This window comes from Cyphomyrmex costatus, unplaced genomic scaffold, assembly GCF_001594065.2.
Source record: "Cyphomyrmex costatus isolate MS0001 unplaced genomic scaffold, Ccosl1.0 scaffold45, whole genome shotgun sequence".
Classification (NCBI taxonomy): domain Eukaryota; kingdom Metazoa; phylum Arthropoda; class Insecta; order Hymenoptera; family Formicidae; genus Cyphomyrmex; species Cyphomyrmex costatus.
This window is the reverse complement of record NW_017278747.1, coordinates 16291-28150: the sequence shown is the minus strand read 5'-3', so window position 1 is coordinate 28150 and position 11860 is coordinate 16291. Positions and strand designations below refer to the sequence as shown.

The 11860-nt window shown below is 33.1% G+C and overlaps 1 protein-coding gene across 1 annotated transcript; it reads left to right on the top strand.

Annotated features, from left to right (window-relative positions):
* The first annotated feature begins 826 nt into the window (after positions 1 to 826).
* LOC108777619 (uncharacterized) lies at positions 827 to 7969 on the top strand. Its single transcript, XM_018544553.1, has 7 exons — positions 827 to 1326; positions 1410 to 2010; positions 2609 to 3169; positions 4328 to 4453; positions 5349 to 5481; positions 7173 to 7338; positions 7876 to 7969. The coding sequence occupies exons 1-7, from the start codon at positions 845 to 847 to the stop codon at positions 7967 to 7969; spliced, it is 2163 nt and encodes a 720-aa protein (XP_018400055.1). The 5' UTR covers positions 827 to 844.
* The last annotated feature ends 3891 nt before the right edge of the window (positions 7970 to 11860 follow it).

Genomic DNA, 11860 nt, shown 5'->3' with positions numbered 1-11860 from the left:
TTGCGTCGCATTAATTATCTCTCTCTATCTCTATCTTTTATATATTGTACATTTCTTAATTTTAATTTTATATATTATTCCAAAGTCCTTATTAAGATAAAACACCATGATATGTATCAAATTTGCTTGTTATATAATTATCATATATATCCATTATCTAAATTTTTTTCTTAAAAAATAAATTTGTTTCTACAAGAAATATGGAACATATGTATAAAATGTCAGTGATTCTTTAATAACTAATGAAAATCAAATTATCTACACAACGGTATTTTTTTCTCCAGAACGAAAGTTATCCATGAGAGTAAAAGTTTCTGCATGACCCAAATATCAATTTCATCTGTTATCCGGTTAAAAATCCGACATATGACTTGTACCGTTTTGTTATCGCGACGATAACATTATTCTGATGTCTTTGCGCGCGAGTTTTCGCACGTGGTCGTGTCGTTGTCTGTCATTAACATTTATATTACGCTATTCCGAAAAGTTAGGAATAAGTGGAGACCACAAAAGATTCTTGCATTTATCTTTTCGATAAGTTATATCCGTAATGAGTAACATAATTTGTGTCTATTAAAGATAAGATAGTTTTTTTAATTATTTCCAGTACGAAGGGGATAAGAATAGAATTATAATATTTCTCTACAGAAATGGAGAGAGAGAGAGAGAGAGAGAGAGAGAGAGAGAGAGAGAGAGAGATTTAATGAAATGGGCGTAAAAGATAAAGACATCAAATGTGATGAAATCGCTGATATGTGATTAAAAGTTTGAATATATATGGAATTAAATATTCAATAATATTCATTGTTCCTAAAGTGGATTCTTCCGTTTTATTCAGAACGTAATGAAAGAAACGTTGGTAAAACAAGAGATCAAAATGGAATGGGATAATCATCATGCGGATGATAATTCATCGCAAGTTTCTGGAACTGAAGATCAGACAGCTAGAAGTCCTCAAAGCGTGATAACGACTAGAAGACACGTGAGAACGATTACGACCGCTGGTCATATAACTGAGGGAATTGCCGAAGTTGATCCGGAATCTCCAGATTCAAATTCGGTTAGTGGGAATCTTCATCAGGGACTTCAACAGAGAAATGAGCACCATGAACAAGCCCAACAGCGTAATTTCCAAGAGGAACAGCAACAAACTCATCAAACGCAGCAACATTATGTACAGATTTCCCATACGAGCACCGAGGACCAGCAACGACCGACAGATCAGCAACGTGTCGTTTACGCTACCAGTAGTGGACAGGAAGTTCAAGTTGAAGTTTCCGAAGCTTCTGATGCTACCATCACACTTACGGTTAAAGAACCGCCCAGGTAAGACTATAGTAGAAAACGCGATAGACTTAAAGACTGATTGAGAAAACACCTCTATACAAATATTACTTCTTCGCATGAAGATATGAGACGCCTGCGCCAGAAAGAATGGAAGTAGATCGAATATATGCTTACTCCGATGGACACGAAGTTCGAAGAGAGAACCATGTGATCACCGTACAAGTGCCGGACCATCGACGAACTCAGCATGCGGGGCATCAAAGATTCAGTCCTCCCGAAAATCATCAAGCCTCTGGGCCAAACGGTGGCACCAGATACCAAACATCCCCAGTTCTGACCACGACGGAAGACTACGACGCTTCGATCGTTACGCAGTCAGGATCTACAGTGCATCTCGGATCTCCCGCACCGTATTCACCGCCAATCGATAGTATACGTGCCGGTCAGCAACAGCTCGTAGCAACGAGTTATGCCGACGCTAGCGGTGTGGTCAAGTACGATGCCGAAGCTGCGGCTGCCGCGGAAACCATCTCCAAAGCTCCTAATACGTACACCACGCTGGAAACAGTCACTATTCCACCTACACAACCCGTTCAATACACACAATATTTATCTGTTGGCGAGACTTTTCAACAGACGCCAACGTATAGTTACACCAAGCCGGGAGATCCTGTGATCTTGGCATATCCACCAGCAGCGCAACTTGGCTCGAGAGTTGCCGAGGTGAGGAAACGTGGTCAATTATTTAAATATCATATATATATATGTATTTTATACATATATTATTGTTTCAATTATTTATTTTACTTTAAATATATTGGTATTTTTATATATTTCTCAATCATCTTTTATACATTAAAAATTATAATTTTTAATTTCTATACTTTAACGTGTAACATCTTAAACTTGGCTCTCATCGCATTGTTCTAACAACGAACATTTTTATAATTCATACATTGATACATTTTTATAAGAAATAATTATTATACGCTTTCACAAACCACATTTAAAACTAGACGAATTACATTGTTGGATTCTTACTGGTTTGCCGAATTGTATACGACTTCAAACTATGCGAGTGAGAATACACACACGTTGTTATATGTATTTTTTATATTTTTCCATATTTTTTTATGTATTTTTATAATGTTTGAATGGCGATTTTTGTAACATTGACCTAATAGAGGTCTGTTATCTGTTTGTCTAATTAAACCACGTAATTTTAACCGAATGACAATTTTTATATATAAACAATTTTATATTTTAACGAATTTTTAGCCCTTTTTCTTTTTCATTATTTTTTATGTTCCGCATTCAATAGGTAGAATCATCTGGCAGCGCGTATATGAAGAGCGATCCTACGTTAGCATCATCCTTGACCGCCACCCGAGCGGTACCCCTACACTACGAACAACCCGGTTCACCCAGTTCCCAAGTGACTTTGTACACAGGACCGACGTCATATCAATATGTGAAACCCTCCTCGAGTGATCCTTATTGGCAAAGTGGCAGTAATCCTTCACCCCCCTTGGAATACGTCCAGGGTTATCCGAGCATCACTACGATTTCTGTCAACGATGCAGCTAACGTGCAGCTCTATTCCAACTGTAGCGGTGGATACAGCGTTTCTGCGAGCGGAAATGGACCATCTTCCGGCTGGGCCACCCTTCCGCTTCCCGGCGGTGCCGAGGAGGGATTCGAAGGAACTGTCATAGCAACGGAACCCAAAGAATGTGTTAATTGCGCGGCCAGCATGACACCATTATGGAGAAGGGATGGCACTGGTCACTATCTTTGCAATGCTTGTGGGCTCTACAATAAGATGAATGGCGTCAATAGACCACCTATGCGATGCACCAAACCGAAACAATCGGTTGCGCCGGTAAACACTGTGCGAATCATGTGATTACTGTAATCTAATTTTTCAAATATTAATTTTTGTATAGATTTCGAGAGTCCGAATAATTAAGCTAAATGAGAAGAATGCAATTTGTATATTATATATTATACAAATTGCAATAATTTATTACAATACAATCTCTATACTAGGAGCTACATATTATAAACTACATTACAAAAATGTAAAGAAACTGAAAAGTATTAGTTAGAAAAAGTTAGAAATATGCGTAATTAGAATTGGAATTTGAATGCTATTTTCTAAAAACAACTTTCAAACTATCCTTAACTGAATCTTTTATCTTTCTCTTTTTCTTTATTTTCTAGTCATTTTTAACATAAAACAATTTGAATATATTGAATAATATATGTATATATTGAATGGGGTTAAAGGAAGATTAAATATACTATTTGCCATTCTCCTATATTCAAACGTTTAATTGCCGAAATCCGTTTGACCATTACTAAAATGAGGCCACTGATATTTACCCTGATAAATTTTTCACCCATGAAGCGTATATGTGGCTTCGATATTAAGTAACATTCTCACGTCTCCTCTGCCTCTCTCCACCGTTTCCTTCTACCGCTACCAAAGACAGAGAGAAGAGGAACATTATCTCGAGCAAATAATTACTACGCGGGACTCGTTGGCGGTTGTTTGCTCTATTTTTCTTGCTCTGAGCACTCCCATTTCGTTGTCTCAATTCTTCAAATACTCCCTGTTTCTTGATGATGTGGACGACGCGACGCAACATTTTATGTCGTCATCGAGAGCGACGAATTCTCTCTCGCGAGTTCTTTTTAAGGTGTGCCTTCCAACAAGCGACACAGTACAACACAGTGATCATCTCATTCTTGTTTAACATTGGCGAACTTCAGAGATGTACTGATACACTGTGTCACATCGTGTCATCTGTGTCGCTTATTGGAAGGCACTCGAGTTAACAATATATATATATTTTTTTTAATTATTAAATATAAGCAAAAGAGAGAAAGAGAAGAGATTGTGCATTGTTCGTGAAATATATAACTTTATTCTGTAATTTAACAATGTCTTACACACAATAAATGTATTTATGTGCATTACATTATTTTGTCATAGACATGTTTATGTGTTGATATAAAATGCTTTCTCATATTGCAGACTAATGTACGAAGAACAGGAGTACAATGTGCAAATTGTAGGACGAGTAACACAACCCTTTGGAGACGAAACAATAATGGCGAACCAGTTTGCAATGCTTGCGGCCTTTATTTTAAGCTACATAACGTAAGTTTCGTAATTATACAATGAAATTACGAGTATATGTATCATATCATATTCGAATGTTTTTTATCGTACCTCATTTGAAATTTTTCAATCAATTCTTTTTATTTTTATTTACAAATATTGTAAAAATAATAATAATGACGTAGCTGAAAGACAATACGAGTAACAATAATATGTGTATAGCCAAAAAAATACGTTATAAACTTTTTAATTATTTAATTCTTAATCATTTAAAAACGTACAGTTAACAAAGAGTAAAATTTCCTTTTCTTATCGGTGGTGTTTTCTAGTAATGCTCTGGGAATTGCTACAATAATGTTTCCATTTTCGCGCGATATAAAAACATAAAGAGAGCAGTAAAGAAATTTTTTTAATTAACATTAATCTTACTGCGAACTGGTCAGCGCGTCGTTATCAGCCTTTTTACGATTGCTAACCGCGATAACGACAACTTGATTGTTTTTACACACGTGAGACGACCCCGTCTCGATGTTGAAGAGGAGCGCAGATTATCGCGCGAATCTGTGCAAACGATCATGACAACAAATTTAATTAAAATAGAGATCAATGCGTGACTGTACCGTTCGTATCTTGATCGAAACAACGATCGTTCTCTCTAACCTTTCTCATTTTTATTAGTCATAACATAAAAATCCAAAATACAAACGATTTTATGCTCTAAACAGTCAGAGAATATTAAAAATAAATGTTTAGAAACTCTTCTTATATAATAGGCTATGTTTGTTTTTTGCACTTACGTGTTGCAAGTTTCATCCTATCATTATTGCTACCGGTACTTGCAGAAAAAAAGATAGAATGAAGCTTATAGCTCGTAAGAGTGAAAAACGACCGCAGCCGTATAAAAATATGATCAAATTGATGCAAACACACACAGGTGAATAGACCATTAAGTATGAAAAAGGAAGGAATACAGACGCGGAAGAGGAAACCGAAGAATCACTCGAGCATCGGAAATCTACCCGGTCCTAGTGGTATCCACAAAGCTGATATCAAGTCCAGTCTACTTGGTGAGTCTTCGGTGAGCAAGTCTATTATATAGTTTATTTTTACTAACACCTTCTATTAGTTTACGTTTTAACAATTGTACGTGATATATCATACATTTTCATTTTCCACTTTGCCAAAAATTTTGAATAAACAATGATATATCCTGTATATTTTCATTTTCACGAACGTTAGTTAGGAATTTAGTATAGCTAGGTAAGATACTTTGACGAATGTATCTGTATGAAAAACTATTATGTAATTAAATAAGAAAAATTTCTATTTTCGGTCAAAATGGATTTTAGTACTTCTGTGTGAATTTACATCTAATTCTGCAAGCTGCACGCCGAAATTCTGTTTCGAGATTTTGAAATTTATAAACAGAACCAGAGTAATAATATCACTTATTAAATTGACAACTAATTTAATAATTTTTTATGTTAATAATTTTTATAAGAGTATTAATAATATTAGATGTTAATGAGAATTTAAAATCTGCGAATAATTTTAAAACAATTATGATATAATGACAGATACTAATTTTAATATCTTATTATTTAAGTAGTTACATAAACGATCACTAAAAATATACCATTTCATAAAAACTATTTTATCATTAGAATTATTATTTAAAACATATTATTATTATATCAAGTGCAGTTTAAATTTGGAGCTAAAAATTATTTTTACCACTGCTATCGTCGTGTAAATAACAACTAATCAGTTTTTCCGCGTACAAATATTCTTTATGGAACGATCAGCCAATAATTTCCGTCCACGTCCACCGACAATCGCGATGGCCGACTAAACATATGATCGCGTGTACATGTGTCAGTATAAAGGAGGGTCGGAGAAGCTCCGATGAGAGCACACAACAACTAATAATGCCTCTGATTGGTCAAAGCTCGGGATGTATTCCGATAGCGACTAACGCATACTTGTCATCGATGGAAGATTAACTAGAAGACACGCACGTGTTGAGATATGCAGGAGGGGTATAGGACGTCGATATTTTCTCACACGTGAGGTTACGATAAAATTTACAAATTGATCAATAACTAATGCACATGTAAAATTCTAGAAAAATTGCGATTGACCAAAAAATTAGCAATTGTCCAATTTTAATTTTTTTTATTTACAATAATTGAACTACGTGATTTTTTTTTAATGTACGAATTGGGCATCACATTGTTGCACGTAGTCACAAGCATTCAGCTTTGTAAAGCTGAAAATAAATAAAAGCGAAGAAAAATTCAAAAAATTTTATTCGAATTAATATAGGTATACGCTTTATCTTTCTCGGAAATCACGTTACAATCTTGGGGCACTTTTTAAGTAAACGGCAAAATAAAGATTAAAGTCAATTAACAATCGTATGGATTATTCGATGAATATTTGAGATTTCGAATATTCATTCGTGATAAGAAGCTATCAGCTGGATCGTTAAATCTTTATAATTTAAGTATCAATACGTATCTATGATTAACGAAAATAGATGAAGATTAACGTAAACAATTGTATTATTAGAGCGATATGCAAATTTAAATATACCCTAGAGTAATATCATGAATAATGCGTACATCTTGAAATGCAATTCATATATTGATACATATACCATATAAGTATTATTTGTTAAAAGAAGTTAAGAGTAATGCAAGAACATGAGTGCGTGAAATGTAATCATGATCGATATTGTCTTTTATTGATATTACAGTGGACTCGTTGCAGTTGAATATGTACGCAGGCGGGGGTGGGAGTGGTGGAGGAATCGAAGAGCATTGTCTTCCTATAGGTACACCAACTGGAACACAATTAGGACATGCACATTCGCCTCTCGCATTACCTACCGCCGCTGTGTTGAATCGCCAAACTACTCTTACGTAAGTTATGAAGCACTTCATTTGTAATACAGAAGATTTGTGCATATTTTGACATACTTAGTTATAATTAAGGCATGCTCTATCGTTAATTTCATTAATAAACCAATTACTTAAAAAAATTAAAATAAAGTTGAAGAAACCTTAAACAGTAAAAAAAAATAAATAGTTTATTTTTTGTGATATTTTGAGTACATACATTTATAACATTAGTTTTGTTTTAAAAAAATTGACTCAAAATTTAGCGGAAAAACTCATGAATGAAAATAATTGTAATAGTTTTAAGATACTCTCTTTCTACATAACATAAATTTTTATTAAAATAAAAATGTAAAAACGGTATCAAATGTAAAAAATAATATAAAATACAAATTTTAAGTCTTATTATAATATTTTTTACTGTCAGAATATATAATTTCTTTAATATCCAAATAAACAAATAATAGAGTCATATTAAATTGAAAAAATATAATTAATACGGAAAAGTAAAAAATCCTATAGTAATAATTATTTATTAATACTATTCTGATTTTATTTTAGCGTGCCACCACTAGAACCAATCACTAGTCAATCCACCAGCGACATCGCTTCGGTTATAACGTCAACTACGGCCGCTCATACTGAGAAATCGTGAATAACATTTCTGTTCTGTGGAGTTTGTAGAAATTCTGTACTTGCCGACCGTAGCTGTAATACGAATATGTTTATTTCTTACAACCTTATTACTGGTTTTGACATTGAAATACGTTGATTATCATTAAAAAGGCGATTGTATTAATTGCAAACAGATAGAATTATCCTGTACAAAAAAAGTAGAGTGTATATTATAAATGTATTTACTCAAAATTAGTATTGAAGAGAAACATCTGATCTTCATTAATTTAATACATAAAGATCGTTGAAATTTAATTAGTACGTGCTAAATGTGCTGCATTAATACGAACCAAAGGAGTCACTTTGATACCAGTATGTACCCAAGTAAACAATTTACGTTTAAAAAATGTTAAATGTATATATATATCTTTATTATACATATATATATTTTTAATATATATATTTAATAATATATATTTATAATGTATATATGTATATACATATAAACATTATTAACATTAATTATTAAGCCGTTGAAATATCTTATATAAAAACTAGTATTTTAACCAAGTTAAAAAACTGTTTAATAGAAACTACACACAAATGTCTTATAAAATATTTTTATAACATTAAATAATTAAAAAAAACGTATCTTTTAAATGTTTATTTTTAGTTTATATATAATTTTTAATGTTTATTAAACGTAATTGTATTGCTTGAGTAATTATTGCGGATTTTCTAAATTAGAAAATGATTTTTTAAACTGTGTTCCTATCGCTTATTTATATTTATTATTATAAGTATTAATTTTATCTAATCATCAATTTCAACTTTTTAGAATTCAGAAACGTGGCGCTTTGTAACCGATGCATTTATAATCTTTTATCCCTTTGCGCTTTTTGTTGTGTCGATTTTTGCGAAATAATTAAATATTTCTTAGGACTGGTATAATATCGGTAACACTTTCTTACACGATTTCTTCTTTGGAACCTGCATTACCGATATTGCAGGCTATGTCACAATGCCTGAACTGATGCGCTCCCTATTAGGAAAAACGGAGAAGATAAAAGAAAAGAAGACTTATGTGTGTTCATACATAAATGTAAAAATAAATTGTGTATATATAGTATGAAATCTGTTTTAAAACTTAGTGTAAATTTATTTTTAAATTCATTTTCTGATTTGTAAACGTATAATAATGTAAAAGTCGCCGTTTCATTGTTAACAAAACGTTTTTGCAAAATAATTTTTTAAATCAGATGTATAAGACAATTTTAATATAAATTTTTAGGCAATGTGACATATATACTGAAAAAGCAGTTTGATAATAGCTGTCAAATATTTAGTGAAATAAACATAATTTTGACTTCACAAATATTTAATAAGTATACTACTGTTGGTAATATCGTTTGGTAATATTTACTAAGTATTTCTAGAGGTAAAATTATATTAATTAACATTATTTCACTAAACATTTGGTAGCTATTATCAAACTTCTTATTCAGTGTAATAATACAGTACCTCAAATGACTAATCTATATTTATCTGCGATTTATATTTAATGTATGATATATGCGAGCGTTCTGCCAAATTTTGTACATACATGCGTTTATGCCACATAATCCAAAGAAATATGTTTAATATCTAGATATACTTATATTCATGTATAGATATATATTTTAATTTTCTCTCCAAAGAGTAATATATAACGTAAATACAAGTACTTAAATATATTTTGTGAATTGTTTTTTCAAAACCGATAAAAATTTATTAGATGCTTGAATTAATTCTCGATGTTGACCGGGAAAGGTCAGTATTTATGCCGTTTCAACATGACCGCAAATGACTGCTTATGTATATGAAAGTACCATCAATAGACTTTAATATACAGTATATAACATTTGATCGGATGCGAAGAACACAATCTTTTTTCGCATTAAAAATGTCGGGTTTCGTATAAAAAAAAGAGCATTTGCAGGAAGCGTTACTTTTCTGTTTTAACCTTAAGAAATCTGCTGCTGAAAGTCATCGTTTGCTAGTGGAGGCTTATGGAGAACTCTATCTGAAACAACTTGCAGAGATTGATTTAGAAGATTTAATAACAACGATTTTGACGTGAATATCAAAGAGCGCCCTGGTCAGCCAAAAAAATTTAAAGATGGAAAATTGAAGGCATATTACTTCGAGAAGATTCATCAAATCAGATGCTTAAAGAGTTGTCGGAAACATTACATGTCGACGTATCAACCATTAGCAAATGTTTAAAAGCAATGGGAATGATCCAGAAGTTAGGAAATTGGGTCTCACATGAATTGAGAGAAAGAGACATTGCGAAACGTTCAGCCTTTTGTGAATTGCTGCTCCAAAGACAAAAACGGAAGTCGTTTTTGCATCGAATTGTGGCTGACGATGAAAAATGAATTCGTTACGACAATTCTAAACGCAAGAAAAGAAATCATGAGTGCATCCCGGCGAACCATCAACATCAACGTTAAAACATGATATCCATAGAAAGGAAGTCATGCTGTGCATTTGGTGGGATGTTAAGTCGGTGTCGTGAACTATATGAGCTGCTGCAACCGAGTCAAACCATGAATGGTAAATACTACCAACGCGAATTACTCAATTTGAATTAAACATTCAAAGAAAAACGCTCGCAATACGCCAAAAGACATGATAAAGTTATTTTTCTCCATGACAACGCCAGACCACATGTTGCACAATCAATGAAGGAAATCTTGGAGGTACTTGGATGGGATGTCTTACCTTACAAGCCTTATTCACCACACGTTGCTCCATTAGATTACTATTTTTTTCGGTCAATGCAGTATAGTCTTTCTGAGCAGCACTTCAGTTATTTGGAAGATATTAAAAAATGGCTCGATGACTGGATCGCCTCGAAAGAACCTGAATTTTTCTACCGCGGAATCCATTTGTTATCCGAAAAGTGGGAAAAGGTTATAGCTTTCGATGGACAATATTGTGAATAAAATATCGCAGGTACCTTTTTGATAAACTAAGCACGAGTTTTTTTTTAGTAAAAAACAGAGAATTAATTCAAGCACCTAACAATATTCTTTAGAACGACGAGATCCAGATTCCTTTGCAGAGCGCAGTATCAAGAGACACGGTAGTGTCTCGCGCCAAGTGAACGCAAAGCGCGAGACCGCACCATGTATCTTTACGCGAGTCGATGAGTTCCGTGTACCCGAGATTATCGGATCTCACAATAAATGGCTGAATTTATCAACTTTTAAATAGTCTTAATTTAGTTTTACTATTTAAATTATATTATAAATATGTTTTTATTGTCTACATACCCTACGAAGGAAGATATCTTGATGTGAAGTTGAAATGTCAAAAATTTTGACATCGGAAATGTTGTCCGTTTCACGTTTTAAACGACAGACGGCGTTTGTCAAAAATGTTGTCCGTTTCACGTTTTAAACGGCAGACGGCGCTTGCTAGCGTATTTTATTTTGTATCGATTAGCTGTCAATGTAATGACATTAGATAGATAAAAATCAGTAATGGCAAAGGAGGATTTTTGTATCCTGTTAAAGCAGTCAATGTCTTGAAAGCTCACGGAAAAAGTGTTCGAGAGTCGATTTTTAGGCTATGCTTTGGACTGTACTGTCGCCTCTCAAGCAATGCCGAAGAGGATAACGAACGCGAAAATCGCATGTCTATAGACTTCTCGTTGCAAAAAAGCTGATCTGAAAAGAATTGCTAAAGCTACAGGTGTGCAATTTCTAATTTCGCTAACTAACATAGAAGGAGAGGAGAGTTTTGATGCTAGTTTTATATAAATTTTCACGGAATTATAATTAGTACCTAAGATACAGTTCGATCGTTAAAGGCATTTTATTGGTTGTGTTTCTCACGGTCTTATAAGATTTAATATTTAAATATTATTTCTTTTTTATTTTAA

Bases quoted from the DNA above. Each gene is read 5' to 3' on its own strand.
- LOC108777619 (XM_018544553.1), top strand. From the start codon at position 845: ATGAAAGAAACGTTGGTAAAACAAGAGATCAAAATGGAATGGGATAAT. The intron at 2,011-2,608 runs GTGAGGAAACGT...CGCATTCAATAG, and splicing joins TTGGCTCGAGAGTTGCCGAG to GTAGAATCATCTGGCAGCGC. The intron at 7,339-7,875 runs GTAAGTTATGAA...ATTTTATTTTAG, and splicing joins AATCGCCAAACTACTCTTAC to CGTGCCACCACTAGAACCAA.